General features: G+C 35.8%; 1 protein-coding gene across 1 annotated transcript in view; it reads right to left on the minus strand.

The window, feature by feature from the left end:
• The window catches only part of UNC5C (unc-5 netrin receptor C), a 353,437-nt gene that overhangs the window by 121,832 nt on the left and 205,011 nt on the right, over window positions 1–26,594 (minus strand). Inside the window, exons 3-4 of the mRNA XM_087935919.1 lie at window positions 12,207–12,350; window positions 1,602–1,705 (exon numbers count right to left, since the gene is read on the minus strand). Coding sequence (XP_087792045.1) covers window positions 1,602–1,705; window positions 12,207–12,350 — 248 coding nt within the window. The remainder of the gene's footprint in view (window positions 1–1,601; window positions 1,706–12,206; window positions 12,351–26,594) is intronic.

The following is a 26,594-nucleotide window of genomic DNA, read 5'->3' on the forward strand; positions in this document are numbered from 1 at the left end:
AAAGAGGGAGAGGGAGAGAGAGAGAGGAAGAGGGAGGGAGGGAGAGAGAGAGAGAGAGAGAGAGAGAGAGAGATCACACCCGCCCTAGCCATGCCCATCTGCCCTCCCCAAGGTCAAACACAACCCTGATGTGACCCTCAATGAAACCAAGGTTGACACCCCTGGGATAAAATGATGGGGGATTCCTCTCTTGATCTCTCTCTCCGAGAGAAAACTTGATATGTAATAAATCAAATAACTGGCCACAATTTTACAGAATATCAGGTGTCATATTCCAAGGTGAATTCTTCACTTTGGGAAGAATTTCAGGAAATCCAGTGGAAGTCTCAATAAAAGCCAAGTGTGTTAGGTAGTAGACTTATACTGTCCTCCCCACTATGTTTCTTGTAACTCTAATGGTATAGTGATAATACCACAAATATTACAAATGCCTAGCTTTTCCTATATAGCCCAAAAGAGAAATGTGAAATATCTATTATAGTTATATCATAAATTGGCTTCATTTTTAGCATAATTCGGCCATCCAGAAGAACTTTTATCTTTATCTCAAATTAGATTAGTGGATAAATAGATTCATTATGTAATAAATATATTTTTAGTTTAATATGTAAATCTTTTTTAAACATCTTTTAGGTTTTTTAAATCTTACCTTGAAGCAAATGTTTCAAATGTCATTTGGTGGTAGCATTCCACCAAATAGTTCCAACCAGTAGAAAGCTTTTACCACAAACTGTATTATAAAGCTTTTATTTATTCAGTATAAAACAAGTATTACATACTTCTACTTAACAAGTAGACAAAGTGGAAGTATTTAAGTCCAATTTCAAAGAAAGTCTACAAGCATTTTTAAAAACAGCACGACCTCCAAGCTTGGAGGGTAGGTTTTTCTTAACAGATGGGCTCCCTAGTCAGAACATTTATAGTTTTTTTTTCCTTTTACTCAGTAGGTCACTTCCTCAAGATAGATATCAAGATACTTATTTCATGTGTTTTTAATTGCTGTTAAGTGAAACAGGCATGGAACATTAAAAGATGGATTATAGTTTTCCTTTGTTCCAGGTCCTTAACAAACCACAGCAGGTGCATACTTACCGTGATGCAGTTTAAATGAGTCACCATATGTATAATCATAGCTGTAAAAATAAATGCAGCATTAAAATTATTTTAATAATATATATATATATATATATATATATATATATATATATATATATATATATATATATATATATATATATATATATATGAAAGCTGGTTATCTCAGTATTAGAATGTTGGCATGGCCTGGTGGGGAAAGAAAGAGTTATATTCATATGTTCTACATGGTGCCTGTCTTAAGAGACTGATGTTAGCTGTGTTCCTGTTTCACCATAAAAGTGGAAGGAAACATCTCATTGTAACTCTGCCTAGTGGGGCATTCTAATTGACTCTGAAGTCATTAATCAGCTCCCAATCAATCTACTCTACCAACAGCAGGCAGTTTGATGTCCATTACCTTCCATTTATCATGCCATCACCTAATTCACTGCACCATTAGCCACAGATTAGGTCTCAGGATAGCAGCCTCAACTTCCCACCCTTCAGAGACTCCTGTCACTCACCTCAGCCACTGGGATTCCTTCAGGTGGGCGACACTGAAGTAGTACTTCTTGCTCCAAAGACACTTCCTTTCCTAATGGTTCCTGTTCAAAAGTTTTCCGTAAATCTAGGATGAGAGGAAAAACATATTTAATTGTACTATTCCTTATGGTTAAAGACACATTTCTTCTGAAATTGTATTTCCAGGACTAATACGTGGATTGCAGTTCTTTTAAGTTTTGTGAGGCTGTTTCTAAGGTATACAAATATTGTATACAAAAAGTAGAAGGTAAGAGAGTGAGAGAAGGATGGGAGGGGAGGAAGGAAGGAAGATTTGTTGCAAAAATAAATGGAATGGAATTGTGGTTCAATAGATTGAACTGGCATAGACCGGAATATGATTGATTCAGTCTTTTCTACTTAGAATACCAGTAAAGCACCAAACATTAAGGTGATGTGATGGCCATGTACCAAGAAAATGTATAAGTAGCATTTTTAATGAAAGATCCCCATTATACTCTGCTATGACTATCTTATTAATAATGGAGAGTGGAATCTTAGAAAATATGCTTTGATCCTACTGCTCTGCACTTAGCTTTATAGGAATGAATTCCAGTTATTACTTGTACCAAATGAAGGAAGAGATTGGGAGGGAAAGATATAAGGACCAAGGCAGTTTGAGAATAAATTGCTCTTTGACTTTTTTTTCTTTTTAAACAAGAGGTGTTTATATCTGCTTATCTTATTATATCTGTTTTTTGTTCACTTGAGACGGTGACAAGTGAGACTGGCTTTCGATACACAAATGAACATGGAGCATGTGAGGCCCTTACAATCAGGTATTTATTTTATGGTTTGCTTTTCCAACTTGTTTTGAAAAGTTAATTGAAAATAATTTCTTAGCCAGTCATTGGTTGAAATGGCACACTGCTATTTTGCTTTGTGTGCATGAATCCAGAAGGCATTGAGTTGAATAACTGTTAAGAAAGAGATGACCTGAGGTCTCCTAAAATTTTGATTACTTCTGTCAAGGAAGTTCCATGGCAAACCATTGAAACTGAAGGATATTTATCCTATAAAACATTTTTTGTTGAAACATGTACTGCAACATAGATATCAAATTCAATTGTAATCAAGTGTAACCTAATTGACTGCTAACATTTTATAAAATCACTTATTATCCTGATTATTCTTTACTTGTCCTTAGGGATTGGCATTCATTATTTTATTTAATAAAGCAATATCCTAGTGTCGACTAGCAATAATATTACTAGTTGAGATGGCTCATTTATTTCCATGCTTCAGTTTCCCAAACTTGGTCAATAACCATTTATATAAATCATGATACGTTAATTTGCAAGTTTGGATGATTTGGGCTGAATTTGAAAAATGCACCACTCTGTGGTCAGTTGTTGATAGGACTCAATGGTATGTGGGCAGTATTCAAAGTTAAGCTCAAGCTGTGTCCATTGCTTAGAAGTGGCCCAACCATCACAAAGAATAAAGCAATTGCTGTTAGGTCCCATAGATTCCTATAGGGACATTGTCATTCTGGTGGGAGAGGGAGGCTTGGGGGGAATCTCTGTATGGGGCTTTTGTTTCTATTCCTTGCTTTGCCTTGCTGTAGAGGCAAAGGAATGGAATGTAGGGGGAGGAAAAAGGAATGTGCCTTGAGCCACCTGCCTTATCTCGTCTTTGGAGAAGAGTGGCAGTGTTGCCTTGGGAACCAGCATTTATCACCTTCTCGGCCTGAGTTTCTTTCTCATAACATCTTTGCACCTTGGGATTGGCTTGATGATGGACTGGACTTTGGGAGGGGCTCTGTTCGCTCTAACATTTTGAGCAGGAAACCTTAGTTCCTGCCTACATCTTCTTGCTATCACAATCTCTCAATACAAGTTCCTTTTGAAAAGGCTTTTGTTTCAAGAATTCTGCTTTCGTGAGAAGACTGGCAAGGCAGGACCTTGGGTTGCAAATGACAACACAGACAGAGTAGCACTCTCACCTTATGTCCCTGAGACTCACCTCCACTTTAAATATTTCCTTTTTTGATCAAGTACTTAGCTATCAGTAATTTTACTTTCTCCAAATACTTTCTTTCATGATATCACTGAGAGCATTTCTGTGTACGTAAGAGTCGAAAGGCACCAATACAAATGCACCAGCAGGACAAATACCTACAGTATATGTTGTTCTGTTCCCATGATACATAATGGTGCAGTGCCGCACTGGTTGCTACAACTAGCCAGCAGTGTCAATAGAGAAATGAACTACCAGCAAGAAATTGGAGGACAGAGCAATCAGCCTGCTGCCTTAAAGTGTGCAGCTGGAACTGTTCTATATTAGCTTAATCTGCTGCTGAATTTATGTTCTGCTGCCAGCCATCTTGGGTTAAAGGGCTGGATAGAAACTAATCAAGGAGAGAACCAACTAGAACTAAGGAGAAATTTCCTGACTGTGTCTGATTTTTTCAGCATGGACCGCCCTGTCCTTTAATGGCTGGGATGGATTGGACATTTACATTTGAGCTACCATGTGTCAGGTTCCCAAGTAATGAAATCCATGTTAAAAAAAAAATAATAAAGTCCATCTTCAAAAAGATTTCTTTTATTTAAGAAAACATCAAATTGGTAAAGTCCATGGTAATCCTGGATCTGACACAACCCGGAATTACCCCACAATATTAGAAGTTAGAAACACCCCCCAAAAGTCACATTCTCCAATAGAAGTAATACAACGTTGCTTGATGTCATAAATCTCCACCTGCAAGGGCCCCAAACCCGGACAGCTCATTTCCCATGGGAAAGAAGATACCCTAACCGTAACACTTTCCTTATCTCTACTCCTCCCACCTTAGGAGTGTGTTAAGCCCACAACTCCCCCCCCCCATGACTACCACAAGCAAAATAAGAAAAAAGAACATATACTAAGACAAACTAAAATGGCTACACTTATGACAATTTTGGGCTTGACACCATGTATTTGCCATACACTAAATAAGTAAATCCTGACCATGCAATTAATCAGTGGAATGGCTTGCCTTCAGAAGTTGTGGGTGCTGCATCACTGCGTTTTTAAGAAGAGACTGGATATACATTTGTTTGAAAATGGTATAGTGTTTCCTGTTGAGCAGGGAGTTGGACTAGAAGACCTCCAAGGTCGCAAGAAATCCGTTAGTCTGGACTGAGAAGTCCTGAGTTTAACTACACAATCACTGACTTGGATCAGTCTCTTTTTTTGCTTAGTTTATGACACAGTTGTTTAAGAAATAAAATGATGAGAGATAATCCTTCCCCTTATATGAATTTGTGTCTTAGGGAGAAAAGTAGAATATACATGAAATAAAATGTAATTTTTTTATTCAGGCACAAAATATGCTAAAAACCCTTCACCACTTCACACAGCTTGCCATTTCTCTCTCTCTATATATAAAGATTATTAGGGCACTGTGCCATTTTAAACTTAGGTTGACAAAGAGAAAAATACAGTAATAATTGCAGTAGCATACATAGATACAGTGATAAAGAACGTCAAGATAATAAACTAGGAGCATTTATATTTACTGCAGTGAAAGAAAAAGGAGTATACTTGGAATAGATAAAAATCTAAGCTAGTTCCTGGAGTCGGGTTTTGGCTCTCTAGAGCATTAATTTAAACTTGAAGTAACTTGAAGTTAATGTACAAGTTTTTAATCTTCTCTGTTCCTAGCACACTATGTTTATGAAAGAATCGTTCTAGAAACAGCTTTATTAACTTGTAATAGTGATAATTTGTTGTTACTGCTTCCTTACAACCTAAACCCTGTTTTGCCTGCTGAAAAAGGTGACACAAAAAAAGCAGCCACAGATAACATTTCTTTTCTTTACACACCCTTCGGAAGGAGTTTCTTTTCTTTTTGTTTATTTCCATCAGCAGGGAATGTGACACTTGAAATGACAACATTCCTCTCCACCAGGTCAGTGATCTACAAACTAAAAGAACTTCTAATATCGACTGGCATAATAAGCTGTAATGTCCTTAAAGAACCCATTGGAGATTATCAAGTGAATAATATCCTTTTTTAAAGAAAGGGCATAATTGTGTACTTACAAGGCAGCTTGTTGGTTGCTTCCTTTTGTGTACTTAGAATGGTAATCCAAAAATCCACTATACTAACAGACCTGATTAGCTGTGAAATGTGCTTTTTGGTGGCAATTCCATTAGTGAACCAGTGTGTATGTGTGTATTTATTTTGCAAGTACAAAAAAAGAGATAAGAAGTTTAGTAAATTTATTGTTGATGTACAATTACAGTGTCTCTGTGCTTTCCTATGCAGAAGTCATTACAAGTTAATCTCGCTGTGATTCCAATCCTTTGCTTACCATGTGTTAACAAAACCTCCTTTTGTCTAAAAGAAAGGTATAATTCCCCCACATAAACACACTATTTATCCAATGAAAGAATTGTTTACAGCGTAGAAATCAGTATTGGAAGCTGATTTCCCCTCGTTCAATTTTCTATTGGAACTTTTAAAATTCAGATGCAATGTTATCCTCCAGGGTTCATGTGGACTGTTATGATTATTGCACTGAATGTATTTGCATATCTAAAGTACTCTTTCCCAAACTGGTATCCTCCAGTTGTGCTGGGAAATAGCTGTTGGAGATACTCTTGAGAATCCTAGGAACTTCTGTGCAAAACTCTTCCAAGGTGCACCAGCTTGCAGATAGGAAGTTCAGAATAAATTTCTGTAAATACAAGCCTGTGCCTGAAAAACTCCAGACAACAGTGAGATTCAACTCATTGTTTATGGCATAAATTAAAAACAACTCAAAGTTCTCTTTTTTAAAAATATGCAGTTCCATCTCACCTAGCTTGTATTTTTACTTTCTAAGAGAATTCCTCTAGTTAATCTGTCTGATTCATTGCTAGTTTCCACAAGTTGAGGATAACTGAATGACTGTTAAACTGTGAATCAATAATTCCATGTGAAATGGGTGGCTATATAAATATGATAAAAAAAATAGGTTAAGCTAGAGAAGGGCTGTCAAACTTGCTGCCCACAAAGGGGGGGAAAAGTCACAACATGTCATGTGATGATGCCATGACGATGCAAGTTTGACACTAGAGTGTCATTCTAGGGAAATTGTTTTGACAACTTTAAACAGGTAAGTCATCATAGATATATTCACTAGTATTTCCAAATATTCCAGAGCCTTTCTAGATGGCCATTTATTCATAAGATTTCCAGAAGGTCATTCATTCAAATAACAAACATATCTCTTCCAATCAATGTATGATTATTTTGTAATTAAAAAAATTAAGTAATTTAAAAATGTTGCAGCAGTAAGATCATAATTCATTGGAATATTCATTGTCTGTTCTAAAGTTTCAAGTAATGGTTGAGGAATCACAAAAGTACTTAGAGGGAAAGACTTAGAACCATGTGAAAATATTTTCTTACTTTAAAATAAGTAATAATGTGTCTTTTCCCTGAAAGTATTAATCAGCACTGTTGCTGTTTCTATTTTGTTTGATTTGTTTTCTTGTGTTTGTTTGTTTGTTTGTTTGTTTTTGTATTTGTCACAAACTTTGGAGTTTCTAAAGTCAGATTTTAATGGTATTTAAATATTTAATGATTTTTTTTACACGTTTGCATGCATGTCACAACCAAGGCTCTGTGCATATTTGAATTTGGCTAATGTATGATATTGCAGGTTTCTAAGCTCTCATTATAAATAATAACTTAAATATCTTGTCATAATTACTTTTTGGAGTCACATTATATCAGGCTTTGGTATTTAAATATTTTAACCACTGGATCAAGCTAATTGTGTTTTTTTTTTAACAAATCCTTGATTTATTATCTAGATTGAATGTGAACAGAATTGAGATAAAATCATAAAACTTTGGACATAATGGAGACAGTGAAGGTGTCCCACTATCCTGTAGAATCAGTAGGGCAGAACTTTTCCCTTTTCCTTCTCCACCCAACATAAGCTTAGAAAGGGCATTCTGTATTTATAAGAAATCTATCTTTGTTGCAATGTAAATATTGTGAATGACCTGTGGTGAACATTCTGCATATTTCACTAAGATTAAGTTTTCAGCACTAAGCTTACCACTGCTACTGTTTCATTTCAGGCCAAGGGTTTGATCATTTAACAGTAATTATTCTGCCAACATAAATTAGAGGATTTTCACATTGCCTAACTCTCCAAAATAACCAATATAAGTATTTACCTACAAATTGTTGTTCTTGTGTCCAAGAGCATATATTTAAAAATTCAAAACTGCTGCTTCTAAAATCTCTTTGTAGTATTTTTATTTTGATTATCATAGCAATTTTTCTCTAAACTTCCTTTAAAAAAAATAATTTCAAAGATTCCTCATTTTAGTTAGAGTGACACTGCTGCTGCTGCTGTTTTTGTTATTATTGTTGTTGAAAATATTAATTATAAACCATGATTAGTAGGAAGTTGTATAAAAGGTACAACATTACATGAAAGTCCATGAATTGATAGTTACATATTGATCAATTGACATGAAGAGCTAGTGTGTCACAAGTAGCTAATAAGCAACAATTTTTTGATATATTCCTGGTTGGTTTGAATCATTTCATCACACTTAAGTAAAATATTTGAAGAACTTCAACATAAAGAGGAGGAGATATCATCTATAAATCTTACTGTAAGAAGCTAATTACAGTCATACCAACTACCCTGATACATTAGATAACAATAACTTCAATTAAAAATCTAATTATGATATGCTGACAATCTGTCATGAGTACCTTGGCAAAAAAACATATTCAAATACGTTCCATAATTTAACATAGTTTTTTAAAAAATTCATTTCAGCATTTTTCAATTTGTCCTGGACTCATTACTAGTACTTTAAATGAATAGTTATTTTGACGTTTAACAGCCAGAAAGTTCCCCAGATGCTAAATATATGCTTGTTGCCAAAAACATACTCTCAGTAAAATGCTAGGGCTTGCATCTTTTTCTATAAATACTTATATAATTGTTACTGGGAGATATGGAAGCATAGTTAACATGCAGATGTTTATCCATTTGAGCTTTAAAGATCACAGAAACATTACATATATGCATCCAGCAACAAGCCCTACTAAAATCACGGCAGCACAGTTTTAGTAGACAAGATGATTCATCTACTGTACATGAGATAAATCATGTAGATTTGTTCTATGAAGTCTGTTTTGGTACTATAAAATTTGTTCTATGAAAAATCTGTAAAAAGCACTTTGTTAATATAAGTGCAGATATTCCTAGCCAGCTTTCTGCTTTTTATAAGTGCTATAAAATAATAATAAAAACGTTCTGGCTCCAGAAGCTTCTGAGATAGACCACTGAGCTACCATACTTCTTTCAAATATATTCAGTGATAACAACTCATAACAAATGTTGATTGCCAATGCTGTCTCTTCATTGCTCTTCATAAAAAAAAAAATCATGTTCCATCCATAATTTTAGATCCACAAAAAGAAATATGTGTTATACCACCCTAGTCTAGTTTCACATGTAAAATAAGTTTGTTAAATCTGGAGAAGATACATGGTTAAACAGAAGACAAACAAGATGCACTGCTGATTTAGGTTTTTAGCTAGTCCTGGAAAAATAAGGTGTGTAAGCGATATGCTTTGTTGAATATCACCAGGACAACTTGTCAAGTTAACATATTTTAATTTAAATATGGTTGACTTCCACTTACTAGAAATAGGATATAATGGATGAAATGCAACTCTTATGCAGCTGATGGACTAAAAATGCTCTAGTAAGCATAAACATGATGATTTTAATTCATCTGTGAATGTAATTTCTAGATGTGGCAGTCAAGTGATTAAAACATGTAGGTCTGGCTTTTAAGTTTAGGATTTTTTTTTAATTTATGCACTTTGGTATTGGAAAACTGACCTAGGTAATCATTTGTTTCTTACACTGGTAATCAGTTGTAAGCATCACCCCAAAAAAGAGAAACGTATACATGAAACTAAAGAAACAACAAAAGCACCAACCTTTAGGAGTAGTTAGAAATTTGAACATTAGGATTTAGTAGATGCTACTGCAACAAAGCATTCTATTTCAAGATTCTTTACGTGTCTTAAGAATTCTTGTTTATTTTAATAATAGTTGATTTTAATAGCTTTTACAGTGTTTCATGGAAAAATTGTGCATTCTGATAAAAGGGTTTTCTCGAATTTATTCATAGTCGTGCAATTCCCTTTCACTAAAATGTCAGGCTAAATGCCAGACTGATAGACAGTTTCCAGTGAACTTTCACCAAAACTTGTTTATTTCATTTCCCCAAAGGCAAAGAAAGGCTGACTCTGAGTAATGGCCATGGCTTTCATTGTTAGAGTAAACTCATTTTATCCACATGATGGTAGAAAGAGAATCTCCAGTGCAAATACTGCTTTAGAAGAGAGTCTTCTCTTTGGAAATTAATGGAAATTAAATATTTGTACAGTAAGGTGAGTATCTGTGTTTCAGTTCACCTTGAAAGAAGGGAAGAACAGAGTAGAAGAAATAAAATACTATTAAGATGGATATAAGTTAAGGACCTTTTTGCAATCTTATTCTCTTCTCTATTAAGCAAAATAGACTGTTACCCACTCTTTCTTCAACTTATTAAAAGCAGTGGAATGAAATGATTACACAGTTCTAATCTAATACCATGGATTGTATTTATCCTGTCAAAAGCTTTATTTGGATAAAACAAGTATTTGTTTGACTGAAGACAGTTTCTCTAGATGGAAGGCCATTAGTTGCAGCATACTTCAGTTCTGACAGATTAATGGATCTACATAGTGCAACTCTAAAGTTCATGAATCCATCAAGGAAAATAAATATCCGAAGTTGAACTGTGAATTTGAAAAAAATAAAATGAAACCTTATTCATTTTCATTTACTCTTCAGTACCAAAAGAAGTATTCACAATATGTTTAACAATCAGACTCATTTCCACTTTTTGCAATTTATGTTCAGCGTAGTAAATAAATATGGAGAATCAAGTGACTAAACTTAAGAGGTTTTATTGCCAAGTTGTGTAATGCTTTTCAGAACTGGAACAACATTTATCTTTTGAATGACTTGAGAATCCTACATATGTCAATAGAGTCAGCACAAAAAAGCAGCAGAAATGGCTTCCAATATTGTTAACACAATAAATTCTATGCATTTCATACTTTCACCTTTGTCACAGTAATAATTCAATTCAACTAAAATTCTTGGAGGAGCTCTGCTTGGTTTTGAGGTCGCAACTTGTACAACTTGGCTCTTCTATTTTTGATGACAGTTTCATTGGCAATTGATGTACCACACTGCATTTGAGAAACCATTATGCTGAAGTTGCAATTACTGATGTTGAATGGGAATATTAAATGGGAATATTCATTCAGCTTCCAGGTCATAATATTTCTCTTAATTTGAATGTACTGAACTATTATTTGCTGTTCTTGGCTTTTCAGTGTCACATATTTATTTCTAAATCATGTTTTTTTTCTTTTTATGACTTTTTAATTCCTTTGTTTTGGGGTGGAGTCAGGATGACTTGAGTGAAACTAACTATTTACTGGCTAGATGCCCTTCCTGACACCTATGTGGAGTTCACAGAAGGCATTTTCTCTTTGCATCCTAACAGAGAAACATCTACCACTGCTTGGGATCGAAGTGTCAACCTTCTGAGTGGGGAAAGAGTGCCTTCATTTCTAGGCCATGGCTCTACTCATTATTAATAAAATTTATATAGCATCTATCTCCTCATCTATACTAAAACGTAGAATCTATACTTTTTAAATCATGATTTTCCTTTTCACTTAGATTTGAATTGCTTTGTACTGTTGATCAAATTTTGATCTTAAAAGAAATATCACAAAAGAACTCACTCCAAGTATTATTTTAAAAACAATAACAAACAAGATGCAGTAGCAATAAAAGTATACTATCTGGAATAGAATAAAAAGTATTTTATCCTACTCCAAAAATAACACTTATCAAAAATAGACAATAAACAAGAAGACTTATGGCTGATGAGTGGAATAATAATAATTTTAAAAGAAGAGATAATAAGTCTGTGTCAATTGGTCTAGGGATTAATACGCTGCCCTAGAAACCAGGAGACTGTGAGTACTAGTCCTGTCTTAGGCATGACATTTGTTGGATATGAGATGGGTGGCAAATAAATTTCATAATAAATTTAAAAAAAGGAAAGCCAACCAGGTGACCTTGGGCCAATCTCTCTCTTTCTCTCTCTCTCTCTCTCTCTCTCTCAGAGTTGTTCTTGTGTGGAAAATAGGAGAGGGAGTTTTATGTATGTTTATCACATTGAGTTGCTTCTAAAGTAGTAAAGGCAGAATAAAAATAAACAAACCTGATAAATAATTTAACTTATCTTTCAGGAAGGAACACTTTAAACAAGAGATTTCAGTAAATATTTGTATGTACAAAAAGTATACCTATGATATTATAGCAAAATCAGTAAAGTATACATGCTACCACAAATAAAAGTTTAATGAAAGTTTAATGGAATGAGTCAGATTCTCACACAAAGCAAAATAATGAAAGAACTTTAATTTGATTACAGTATTTAAAAAAGCTTTCTAGCAAAATAAAGAAGGGAATACTTACATGCAATACGGACATAGGCCTTCCTACTCTTGGTTGTGCCTGCAGAACTCCAAGCCACACACTGGCACCAGTAATCTTCGGGTCCAAAGAGTTCTTCAACTTGTTGCCGTGAAATCTCAATGCTCACCTCTCGAACAATGAGTCCTACCAAAACATAATCAATATGTCTATATTGATTTCAGAATTTGGCATTTTTAGCAGTATGTAAGTAACTCATTGGTATGGAAAAGGGAGCAGTTGCAGGACAAGGAACTATTTTTAAGACCCCTTTGAAATACGTATACTTTTTAAAATATAAGTAAGGCTTGCTTATTTTGGGGATAGGGCTTATATTGGGCACATACACAGAAAACATGCTAGGGCTTATTTTTTTGGATAGTCTTATTTTCATGGAAACACCTTACCTTACTGAGGAAATGACGAAGGTAAGAAGAAAGGAAAATATGCATTTTTATAAAAGATGTATTTTACAAAGCTAGGCACAAAATTAGAAAGCAAAGTTAAAATAAGTAGTAGATTATTGCCAGTGACATAAAATTAATCAAGTTTTGCTCATTTACATTAGTTGGGCATCAAACTGCTTTTAAACTGGATCATGTTTTCTCATTGTTAATTTTTTTTTCACATAGTGTAAAGCCATGCTACTGATTGCAAAGATCATAGATATCTAATATACAGAAATATACCCCAAGCTTGTACATTAATTATAACCTACACAAGATTTATAACATGCTGAGTAGCCTTCATTTATTGATCCATACTGTGATTTTAAATTATAGTATGATACTGAGTGACAAAGAAAAAAACACAGAGCTTCCATTGTTGATAAAGTATTTATTCATACATTTCACATCCAAGGGTTTGCTATGGACAGTTTCTATTGTTTCAGTTATTAGATTTGAGTCTATTTTTAATTTGTTATTATATTTTATGTATTGGGTCTACAATAAGGCCTATACTTGCTTTAAAATGCCTGTGCCAATTTGAATTTCCTTTTTCTATTCTTGTGCTTTCTCCTATTAGAAGAAAAGAAATGTTGTAATTGCTATTGCTTAGTTTATATTTTTGTGATCTTGAATTGCCTTCAACACAAATGTACTAACATGCTGTCTTCTCTGTAAGTAGCTTATAGCCAGGATAATGTCAACAAAGCTAATGCAATAGGGAAGAGAGGGCATGGACACAGCTTCTTGTCTGCCAATCATAAACACCCCCCCCCCATAAGGTTGGAGAGTTTCCTGAATGAAGCCAAGCTGTGAATGTCCTGTCTGAAGCCTAAATGAAGATTCAAGTGTAAGTCTATACTCTAAACCAATGTGATGAGAGTCTTCAAAAGCAAGTCAACCTTTTAAGGAATGGAAGGACTTCATTTTTATTTGCTTGGTGGAAGGCATCTTATCATATGTTTCCTGACATGTGGTCCTTCCTTTCAGCTTAATGTATAGCTTTCCTTTTTTAGCAACAGCCTTTTTAATCTATTTGATCTTTCGATATAGGGTATACTTCATGAACACAAAGCAGATTAGACATACAACTCTTGTATCTGCATCTAGATATATTCTTAGAAATTCTAGAAATTCTTTTCACTTTTATTGCTTATACAGTAAGTTCTTCAAATCATAGTTTTATATATGTGTGAAATATTGATTAGCCTACTGATAAAATTCCAGACAAACAATTTAAAATGAGAGTAGAGCAAAATACAATATTATAGGATAAAATACATTAATTTAATACATAAATGTGTAAAATAGAATAAAATGACATAAAATTGTACTTCTATATCACCCCTGAAATCTACCCCAATCAGGCCCACATATGCCGATCTTAAGTCGTACCATTTTAGTCAGAAATTGTGCTGTATTAAATGCCATTTTCAGATTCTGGCCACACATGAGATAAGTTGTTTTAATATGGGCTTCCCACTGGACCATACGTTTAATATGTGGACCAAGGTACTTATCTCTCACCTCTTTATACAAACAGCAATTGAATAATATATGGGTCAGATCTTCTATCTCGTCAATTTCACAGATACATGTTACGTTCATTGTATGGGATAGAATGGAATCTCCCAAATCTAACCATTGTATCAAACTGTTCAAATCCTGCTTGGGTAAACACCTCCCTGAGATGTTTTGGCAATTGTGATTTTAAACAGTTGTCCATTTGGAAGGTGCATTAATATTTGCTCACAGTAAGTTCTTCAAATTGCAAAGGTTTTTTTTTGCAAAGTTCCTAAAATAAAGTTAAGTAAATATATATTTAAACATATTCTTTGCTCGCTCTCGTATTATATAAAGCAAGCAAGATATTTATGAAGGAAATACTTCTGCTTGATATATATTATGTTGCATGCATGAGTGAGTGTGCCAGACGAGTAATTCATAGTCCCTAGATAGATGATACAAGCCAGAAATACTTGGACATATGCTCTGGATCCTATGAATCAAATGTTTTAGGTCACAATTTAACCTTAAGCTATTTTAGTCTGTGTTAGCAATTTCCCCCCCCACCCTTTTGTACAAGGGTTTCTTATTTGGAGTTCAGGAGTCAAGTTTTTTTGCCCCTAGCTCCAAAGACAAAGAGGCCTGAGGTCTGTCTTTACAGTGGAAAATTGTGTCCCGCAAAAGCACTGATTACAGAAAGCACACAGTGTGAAGTAGACTATTGTAGAATTGTTAAAAGCATCAAAACCCACATAAACGTGTTGGCAGTAAATGGAAAATGTCTCCAGTTCATAGGTTACAGTGGCCACAGAAGTGAAAATAAAAATTATTACAGTTGACAAAAGAGAGAGAAAAAAGTAGGAATGCAACCTGAAACCTACCACTACCAGTAAGATTACCTATTATATATATTAAAAAGTTATTTTGCCTAGATACTTCGAATCTTACGCGGGAGAAAACCCGAACAACCAAAGATCCATATATATATTAATTCACTTATTTTTTTTCAAGAGTGTTAACCTAAAATAGCCTTAATTTTATTGAGTTTTTCAGGGAAATATTTGTCTGGTAATATGTTGGTTATTTTGGTTTGGTGATACACCAGATCATGAGGTTTCCTTTCTTTGCAGAACAATTGTATTGTGAGGATTGCTGGCAGTACGTAACACCATTGACATTATTAGTCAGACCCAGTTATGTGTAAATCACAGACACCTTACTTTATTGCAGCTTAACTTAATTGTGAGATTTGAATTTAGCAGAAAATTCTTCTCAGGCACTTGATACAATAGACTAGGTAACCATTTCTTTATATAAAATTAGGCATTACTCAACTTCAAGCTGACTCTGAGAAATTCACAATATAATAAGCAATAATTTATGTAAAACAAAACAAGAAGGATCCAGTTGTTGTTTTTTTTTAGTGACCCTGTAATCCAGGATGGGCTGCTACATGTTCACACTGGTTTGGGTGAACCAGATGCTCATTTTATATCTGGGTCATTGAACTAGTAGTTGCAACGACTGGCTGGCACTGCCCGCGCCACCCTACCACTCCCAGGATTCTCTGTGCAGCCCATTTTGGATCCCAGCTAAGTGCGTGGAGGCTCGGGGAGGGCGAAAAATGGGCATCCTGAAGGCTCTGGAAGGCCAGAAAGGCCTGTGAAGTCCAGAGAGGCCATTTTCACCCTCCTGAGGAAAGCCTCCAAAGCCCAGGGAAGGCGAAAAACAGGCCTCCCAGAAGTTTCAGAAGGCTGGAAACAAACCCATTTTCAGTCTCCAGAAGGCCTCCAAAGGCTGGGGAGGCCATTTTCGCCCTCTTGGAGGCTCAAGGAAAGCCTCCAGAGCCCGGAGAAAGCAAAAATGCCTGCCTATGGTGGTGCAGGAGGCTGACTAGGCCATGCCCACCATGGCCATGCCCACCCAGCAACCGGTCAGAGAACTGGTTCCTAAATTTTTTGAAGCCACCCCTACTATAATTCCTTTTTATTAGGGTGGAGTTGGGGTAACTGAATGGAGCATTTATTAGCAGGTTGCATTTTCTAATACCTATGTAGAGTTCACAGTTCATGCACGCTGATAGAGAAACATCTGTCACTGCCTGGGATTGAACTTTCAACCTTTTGAATGGGAGGTGAATGTCGTCATCTCTAGGCCACCAATTTGAAGGACATACGCAATTAATTGTTATTGTTCTACAATTTCACAGTACACTAATATTGTAAGTCAGTATGAACTCTGTTAAAAATAGTAATAATCATTGTATCACTGAAACAAACAGAGAGACCAAAACATCTTTCTTCAACTTGCGGAATCATCAGATAGTGCCTGGGCTCATACAATGTGATACAACACAGTGTGCATTGTTTGGTCCGAGGACTTATTGTGTTCCTGAAGCCAGCCATTATGTTTTTTAAAGAACTTTTTATGACTTACCACACAGGAGCAATAAAATTCATTATAGTTTATTCAATTGATTTAATACAAATTGTGTGAACACAGCTTGTAACATCTTGTTCGGTTGCTGCCTTTGTTTTGCATTTCATTTCCTTTTTCTTAAAACAAACAAATAAATCAACAAAATTTATTATTCTTGGCATTTTATCCTTCAAGCTGTGAACTATTTTGCATAAATAATACTTCTTAATAGCATTTTGTGAAATTAAAGCACTCAAAGTATATTGCTGTGATTTAAAGGAAGCAACACAAGAAAAGCTAAAGGAATATATATATTACATTTGAAAAACCTAAGAAGGTGTGCTGGTATACCCTGCTTTCCTTTGAAGAGCTACTTTGACTCCAGAAAAGATCCCAGATATGTCCCTTCTTCTGTTTAGAATATGGTTTTATTTAGAACTGCAGTTGTTTCTCAGTTAATGCTTTTTACCTATTTTTCTCAGAATTACCTTTAAAAGGTGAGAGCAGCAATTCAATAAGAACCATCTTACTGCTACAAACCTGATCCCCAACTTTATGTTTGGAAAGGGCCTTGCTATTCTTTCTATGCAGGCAGCAGTTTCTAATTATTTGCTCAAGACAAGAAACAGACAGACAGATGGTCCATAATAACAGCATTATGATGTCTTAAATGTTCCACTATCAGCTTTTTGTTGGAGTTATTTCAGATCATTACAGGAAGAAACAGCTTTTTAGTGTTTTTAAGCACTAGTTGCCTTCTAGCTGTTACAAATTATCTCTCTTCTCTTCCTTGGTGGGCTCTTTCTTGTTGGAAATTTTCAAGCGTAGGCTAAACAATCATTGCATAAAGTTGTCCTTAATATCCTGCATAAATTGGAATATATGTCCTATGAGAATTTATTCAACTGTACAATCTTCAGTTGTGCCACTTATCATCCTACCATCAGCAGTTATTTTGAACAAGGTGTGTGGTGCTACTATTTCAGAAACCTATCTACTTGCATGTTTGCTACATTCCCCAAAACCAGCTTTCATTTTGACAAAAAGCCAAATTTCAATAGTAATTAAGACCTTCAGCTCCAATCAGTATAAAGTAGTCAGTGCCTCCAATGCTGTGGCTCAGTTATCTTGGGTATTTATGATTGGAAAACATCATGATTTATTCATAGAATTTTATGAACCTCTTTAGAAAAGCTACACAATGCCTTTTGATTAGTAGTGCTAGGAAGGCTGGCTGTCAGAAGCACTCAAGGCCTGGCTCTGCTCTTCCTTCAACCTACCAAGATACTCATCGCAGTATTGAAACTTTTCATTACTAGCTTACCTGCTTGTATGTAATTCTTTATGCAGCTTTGGGCAAAAGGCACCAGTGCATTATGAAAAGAGTTAGCTCAAATGGTGTGTTAATATTTAAAAATGTTATGTAAACTTGTTAATGTGAGCAATATTCCTTAAAATGCAAATATAGCATGTTAACCAGAGGTGGTATTCAACAGATTTTGACCAGTTCTGGAGAACTGGTAGTGGAAATTTTGAGTAGATTGGAATACCACCTAGGACTGATCCCACCCCCATCTATTCTCTGCCTCTCAAACCCCAGCTGATCAGCTGGGTCTCCTTTTGTTGCCCTGCACAGGAGAACGGAGCTGGAAAGCAGGTTAGTGGGGTGGGGAGGGAATGGATTTTGCAGTAACCTTCCCCTGGAGTGGGCTGGGAATGGAGATTTTACAGTATCCTTCCCCTGCCATGCCCACCAAGCTATGTCCACCAAGCCACATTTACTAAGCCACACCATGCCCACCAAGCCATGCCTGTGGAACCGGTAGTAAAAACATTTGAATCCCACCACTGATGTTAACAAGTCTCAACTTATCTCTGCTGAGAACATAAATTTGGCTTATGATTGCTATGTATTAGCAATACACGTATAACAGGGGCATTAAACTCGATTTCATTGAGGGATGCAACAGGCTTATATTTGACCTTGGGGGCCTGGGGTGGGCCTGGCCAGCTCAATGTCACCTGTAATAGGAGTGCCTACAACGTCACTTGTAATAGGTGCACTTGAGCGCTCTTCCAGTGAAAATAGGCATGAAAGTTCCGTTTTGGCCATGATGGCCTCCTGCAACCCTCTGCCAGAGAAAATGGAGCTCGGAGGGGCCTCACACAAACCTCCCAAGCTCCATTTTCACTGGCAGAGGCACTGTAGGCCAGCTCTTCACTGTTTACATGGTGGCCCCGCGGGCTGGATCTAAGCACTCCTCAGGCCTTGAGTTTGATACCCCTGATGTTTAGTATCCTTCTAGTCTTGCCGCAGTAGTTTGCTTCAGAAACAGAAAGTCAAACTAAATGAGTGAATGCAAATATACTACTTCAGTAACTTAGGGCTGAGAGTTTTTTCATCCATGTCTCAAATCAGAAAACTAAAACTTATCACCATTTGCCCATGAGGTTGAAACCACGAGTATGACAATTCTTCCTTGGCATGCTAAAGAAAATTACATTTAATAAAACATCTGTATCTGTGAGCAGGATGATATTGTAGATTATATAGAATAGGTTTTCCTTTGTGAATCTTTACAAATTCTGTAAAAATCGTATCTTTGTTCTTCATGTGAATGCCTCATGCAGACAATTATATCTGTGAAGGACATACTTGTGTGATTATTTTATTATTGCTGCTATAGAAGGAAACAAAAGGACTTTCGATTTAGTAATAGCAGGTATGCTGGGTTTTTTTTTAATGGATCAGAGACCTATTCAAGCATCTTCTTCATTCCTGTTCTTTAGAAAAAAATGAATCCATTTTCTGCTTCTGACTAGACGGTTTAATATTGGTTTGTATATACACAATCACACATACAAAAAAAGCCTGCCTACACACCATCTGCTTAGAAGTCTTCTTGAATAAATTTCACAAAATAAGTAGGCAAATTTGGGGGCCTCAATATCTTTTTCTGGGTCCTTGAAGCCCTCCTTCCCCTGAATTTTATAGATCATTTAGTTTTTAAGGCATGATAGCTGAAAATCTCCAATGGAGATTCAAAACGTTTAATATGAAAAATTTAAAACCATCCGAAATATCTTTCCAAACTTAACTCTCCTTTTGCAGCATTGACTATTCCATGCTACATCAATGTCCTCTGTGACCTTTATGAACCTATCAAATTTAGCATGAACTCCAATGGGATGTCCTGTCTGTGAGCATGGCGATGTTGGTGAGAAGGCCAGAAAAAATCCCTCCATGACCTCTTGATTCTTATAAGCTGAGAGTATATCAGCAAGATATCAATATTTTTTTTTCTTTTAATGACCCTGTAATCCCTTGCATCAGGTGGAGTTAGAGCAACTGAATAAAGCTGAGTGTTTACTGGCCAGATGGCCTTCCTGTCAGCAATGCAGAGTTTGCAGCAGATATTTAATCATTGTGTTGTGGTTAGCTGGCAGCAGGTGCAAATGGCTGAGGAGAGTGAGGACTCAGATGAGGGGCCAGGACCATTAGGGAGTGGACTGCTGCCTTCAGAGATTGTGGGGGCTGACAGCAGTGATGAGGAGGTTCCCAAGGAGCCTGTGCCAAGTGTGTGTGCGCACAGGGCTGCTTGTAGGAAAACATGGCGACTTGGGAATAAGGCTGCAAGGCAATGGTCCCTTCTTCAAGAAGATAAAAGCCAGCTGTGAAGTGAAAGTTCTTTGAAAGAAGCAAAGACGTTTTGAAACTCAGCCTCGTGGACATTGCAGTATCTGACGTTGATATTTGAAGACTCTTATGTTGTGAAATATTTCTTATCTGTGATTCTTGGCAGTCTCACACAGTTTTGGTGAGGTTTGTGCTTATCAAAGTTAATTAGTTTGCAGCAGCCTTTTAATTGGGGATTCGTAAGACTCATTAAAAGGTTTCTGTTCCCTTTGGTTATTGTTTGTTTTATTGGAAAAGGGTTTGGGTCAAAACACATTGTGCCCAGAGAGAGAAATATCTGCCGCTGCCTAGGATCAAACTCACAGCCTCCTGAGTCGAGCTCCACCTCAAGGCCACTGCACCACTCAAGCAACTTAATAATGATACTGACCATTAATTAAAGTTTCTGCTTAAGTAGAATTTACAAATCACTTCAACTCTTTGCATACTGTTTAAGGATAATGAACACCCTGATATCCTTTGTAGAGGACATCCTAAGCATATTACATGGCACAGCTTTCTCTTTCTTTCCTATTCCAGGTAATCCTTGGTTTACAACAGTTCATTTCGTTACCAAAGTTAGAACAGCACTGAAAAAAGTGCCATATAACCATTTTCCACATTTATGATTGTTGCAGCATCCCCCTGGTCACATGGTCAAAATTCACACCCTTGGCAACTGACTCATATTTATGATGGTGGCAGTGTCACGGAGTCACGTGATCTCCTTTTGGGACCATCCAACAAGCAAAGTCAACGGGAAGACAGATTCACTCCATGACTACCTATATCTGCATTTCTTTATATGTTATGGTTAATTTAGTTTATACTTTCTATTTTTCCTCAGTAGACAAATGTCCACTAGGTTAAGAGCATAAATCTAGTTATTGGGGCAGCTTGTCAAGGTACATGATTTGTCGCATACTGTGAAATCATAGATGTTATTTGGGAAGGGAGGTGGGGAGGAGACTGTCCTTCTATGCCCTTACCAGAGTTTCAAGCTTATGTGTACTTGCTGGGAAAACTTAACATCTTTAGTCAGCCTGGTAGTTCTACATGCTGAGTGCTTATAATAGTACACCATTAAACAGGTCTGCTAGGAAAAAGTTATCGAATTGAGCATTCCTTGCACACTATGAAACTGCTAGTATGAAAACAAAAAGAAGTTAAAAAAAGAGATAATTGTTTCATCTAGTGCCTAGCAGATGAGTACTGGCATCACTCATCCATTTTTATACATAAAACTCACAAATGAATAACGGCCAGCAACCTCGGAGAAAAATCCAGGAAATTGCAAATTTGCATGCATTAATAAATTTGCATAAATTCAAACACCAGGGCTCAGAAGCATGTGCTTTTCATTTAAAGTTATGTCATAACAAAGTTAATTGCAGGGGATTAATTGTAGGAGTTCACAGAACACTCAACAAGAGTTGCATACTGTATAAACAGCTAGTAATTAAAATTGTTAATGAAATGCCTTGTATTTTCATTTGCAGCTCTGGTTTGGTTTTTTTCCACAGTGAAGAACAATAAAGCCACCAATTTGGGAGCACTGGGACTTATTTATCCATCGTGTACATCTTTATTTCCAATATGATATAAAGACGTAACAGAATTTTCTTTCCTTGGGAAAAGGTCAGAGTTAAGATTTCCATGTTTATTACCCTAGTATTTCCTAGTTGGATTGGGAAGTATTTCTGACTGAGATCAAACAGTGGTATACAAATGATTCCAGACCATGCTGCCATAATGCTTATGTGCATTTGAAGGTTGCATGCTGTTTTGAAATTGATGCCTATGTATGTACTTGAGAAGAATGTTTACTAAGAATGAAAAATGGAGAAGTTTAAGGCATGCACATGCTGGTAGATAGATAGTGGATAATATGTATTCTGTTGTGAAAAATGAATGCTTGTCAGCAGAAGTGCATAGGATAATGCTTCAACTCATTTTGCTCATTTTAAAAATGAGTGTAGCAGGACAAAAATAAAAGTTGAATGTGTAGTGGGAATTGGGGTATGTCAGAATTATGTTAATGTTATATTAAGAAGAGCTAAAACAAGAAAAGGTTGGAAGAAGAATAAAGAGATACTGAATGAAGGTGAATTGAATACAAAAGAGACCATAGAAGTTTGTTGAGATTACTTGGTCATACAGTGCGAATGAATGAAGACTGAATATATATCTCGATTCCTCTCTCACACACAAACAATGAAAAGGAAATATACATTGGTTAAAAGGAAAAGGAAGGTCAATAAAATGGACTGAATGATGAGGTTCTCAAGGGTGAGATGAGAAGTTTAAACCAAAAGTAATATACAAAATCAGTGTATGGATATGACAGAAGCAATTGTTTGCAAGAATAGAAAAAGTATGCAGGAAAACAGGTAGTTTATTGATTGATTAGTCTGACAATCAGGTCAAATACAAAACAAAAATAAAATACAAAAGTCCAGGATAACATGTACAAAAGAAACCATGTGTGTTAAATACAAAGAATCAACATTTAGGTAAATATATCACCTTTACAATCTGTTTAATGTAATCGATCCTTTGGTCAACTGCTTTAGCTATAAACGATATGTAGAATAGAAACCATGCAGGAGAATAGTGAATAATACTTAACTATATTTTTCTACCTCTCACTATTTTATGTTTTAGTTTCTTTACCTTGTTGATTCTTACTTTTTTCCTGTGTTTTTCACCATAATGTTGCTTATCTTGAAACAAAATTGAATTGGTATACATTTTTTTTTTTCATCCTCGGAGAAAGAACATATTTGTTGGCTTCTAGAATGTGGTCCCATTTTTATTCAGGCACTTCAAAGAGCTTTTATTCGAGCACTTCAAAGTAGACACTAGATTTTTGTTATACAAAAGTTAGTAAATAGGGTCCATATGTAAAAAGGGAAGAAATATTTCCAAGGAAAACAAATGATGTAATAGTCTAAACCCAAAGAACCTAGTTATATATAAATCTGTCTTGTATAAATTGTTTTTTTTTTTTACAGTTATACACTATTTTTACAGTTTACACTTATGGAAGTTTTCTGGAAATATTCTAGTGGACACATTAAAGAGAAATAGAAATGTTTTGCTAAGACAAAAGGATTGCTACAACATAGCTACTATCTGGCTTTACACATTTGCTGAAATGGTCCATTTGTTGAACAATAAGTCACAATGGCTGGATTCACACAAATACTAAACCATAAATGACATCTTACAAATCACATTGGTTTATCACAATTATTCAGATCCAAACAACCCATACTCAGAGCACCATGGTAACCTAGCAATTGTGATCAATAGATTTGAAGGTGCATATCTAAGTGCAGAAGAGAAACCCAATCAACTTTAAACTGGTTTAAGCTAGCTATGACTTTGCATCTCTTTCTGTTATTAACCTTCCTTGAGTTAACCAAACATCTGAAAAATAAAGTTCTACATAAATAGAAACCTTAGTTGTTGTTATCAATGCATCCTATCTTGGTATTTTACTGGCCAAATAGAACAGCAAGTGAATGTTGAAAATGATTTCTTAAAAACATGAAATCACACTTTTAAATAAATAGACCTGAGGCATACTTCATTCAGAAATATACAAACAGTTAACAATGAAATAATTGACGTTCTGGTATAAACTTACATGGAAGTCAAAGTTTGATTTTGATTGGAAGGTGGGAGGAAATGCCTAAAATTTCCAAACATAAAATGCTTAAAATGAGGATTAGTAGCCAATGCTTACATGTTCAGGCTAAGGTTTTTTCTTTCTTTTTTTGTCATTTAGGGTGAAGATAGCAAAATAGTTGAAGCAAGTAAAATTTCAGATGAAATGCTGACATACCCAATTTAGTACAGATTTTCACGAATAATCTTGTAAGTGATTTGTTTGTATGTTTAAAATAGCTACTTCTTTTGAGACCTGAATAAAACAGCATATTTCCTCAGATGTTATTTTGAAGCTTCATGTGAAACAAAAAAAAAGGGTGATATGGGGCAAATTTAGCACTACTAAAATGATAGCAAGCAAGAAATCTCATCACTTGACATGTTAACATTGGTGTTGTTTGTGTGATTAATTATCTGAATAGCAAATCATTCCGTGATCTCAAGAGCTCTGCTTCTGTCACCATTGTTGAAACTGTCGTGTGGTAAGAGAGTAAACAAAACTTAATCACAATTTGATTCATTCCTATCAGCACTATTTAAAAATTGGGAATAACTTGGAAGTTTATTCCAAAAACTTTGGAATAAAGAATTGAAAAAAATCCTATTAAAAATATGTTGTTAGATAAAACTTTGTAGAGGTTGTCTTAAGAAGCCAGGTGGTCCTTTGTTCCAATACCAAATCATTCTTATCTCATTTTTCTGCTGACATAATCTTCCCCAGGTATATTTTATTATTGATTTTACTCTGACAATTCTAATCAGCAGAGTCAGAACATATATCTGAAGAGCTCAGAGGGATAGGAAGGCTTCCTTATGATATCTGGCATTATCTATCTTACCACATCTGGAATTTAATATTTAGCTCCTATATATTCATATTCCTTTCTTAGTCCTGAATCATTAGGGATATCATTTTCAAGACTAATGTAGAATGAGAAGATAAGTATCTGAGGCAGGACCAGCAAAGATCAAACATCCAAAATAGGGTTTTGCATGCTTTGAAAATGATACCAAATGAATTACATTAAAGGCATAATCCTTTAATTAGCAAACGCTCTGAAGAAACTTCACTTTTTAGGTTTTGGACAGGAGCCTGAAAAATGGCACCAATTCTTTCAAGAGGAATTGCAGTGACATTCTTGCTTTAAAGGAAGCAGATTTATCCCAAAATGTGGAAGAAAACATAGGTATTTAATAAAAATGAAGGGAGGCCACTCGGGACCTTACATAACTTGTTCAGTAGAGTTGAATCTTGCTAATGCAATCAAATAACAAAATTAAAATTCACATGATTATAAAAATAAAAATGCTTTTTGTTTTTTAAAGCATACTTTGCACCATTTATGAAACATATAACACCCTAAAACAATATCAAGGATATTAACACCACTAATGGGATTCATAACTGCTAGCTTTCAAAGCACAATTTGGACATTTTTCAGAGACCATGTTACTGTTTGGATTGGTATATCGATAAAAAACAAATGAATTTAATTTGATGAAGTGTGATGGTGAAGTCTGTCTGTCTGTCTATCTGTCTTATCTGTCTATCCATCCATCTATCCATTCTTCCATCACTATAAATGATCTTAGTTTGATTTTCTACCATATACTTCCCATCTCAAGATTCTTGGAAATCAGAGACTGGATATAGTGTTTAATTAAGGAAATATTGATAATGGTATAGAACATGGGTGTCAAACTCGTAGCCTCATGTTGTCGTCATGTGAAGTATCGTGACTTTTTTCCCCTTCACTAAACCAGGGGTGAATGGGCCAGTGCAACGCATCCGGCCATGAGATTGACACCCTGGTATAGAATGACACTGTATACATTTACTTGTATTTAGAGCTGAATTTAGTAGGTCATCCCTTCCCAATGTTTCACTATACAGCATACATTTTGGGATTCATCTCCCCATCCCATGCAGCTTGTAAACAGTCATCTGAATTATGGGGATTACGGTATAATATATCAGGAAAGCACCCAGGTGACCTACAGTGCTGCAAAAATCTATCAGTAGCTTCTTGGTCAACCTGAGTGTTGTGGCCTGCAGAGCTGGCAGCAGAGTCAGACAATGGGGAAAAACATGGGCCAGTCCTGGAGTCTGGGGAGGACTCGGATGAAGGATCTGTGTCCAACACAGAGATGGGGCCAGGGACTTCTGAGTGTTATGTGCTGACTCCAGAGCCTCCAGAATCGGACATCAGTGAGGCAGAGGAACAGGGGGAGCCTGTTCCCAGTGTGAGCTTGTGCAGAGCTTCCAGAAGGCAAGAACAGTTAAGACAAAAGGGGCGACTCAGGAGTAAGGCTTGGAGATGATTGGCCCCTCCCATAAGACATAAAGGAGGAATAAAGGGACATGAGCCTTTGCAGGAAGCAACTTTGTTCATTCTGGTTGGTTTAAACTCTGAAGTTCTGTGTTGACTTTGTGCTCTGTTTGGCCTTGTACAGTTAATTGGCAATTTAGTCATTGGTAGCATTTCAAGGGAGATAAAAGTGGATGTTTATCAGCCTTATCCCCGAAAGACTGCGGCAGACTTCTGTTGGACTATTCATAAACTGTTTGGGCCTCATTACAGGCTGTGAATCCATATAATTCACAGCCGTTGAAATAAAAACAAAGTTTTGGGGAACAGCTTGTGATTGTTACTGTCTCAGGAAGCCTTA

The sequence above is a fragment of the Pseudonaja textilis genome, chromosome 6 (genome assembly GCF_049901715.1).
Source record: "Pseudonaja textilis isolate UNSWEBS1 chromosome 6, rPseTex1.2, whole genome shotgun sequence".
NCBI classification, from domain to species: Eukaryota; Metazoa; Chordata; class Lepidosauria; order Squamata; family Elapidae; genus Pseudonaja; species Pseudonaja textilis.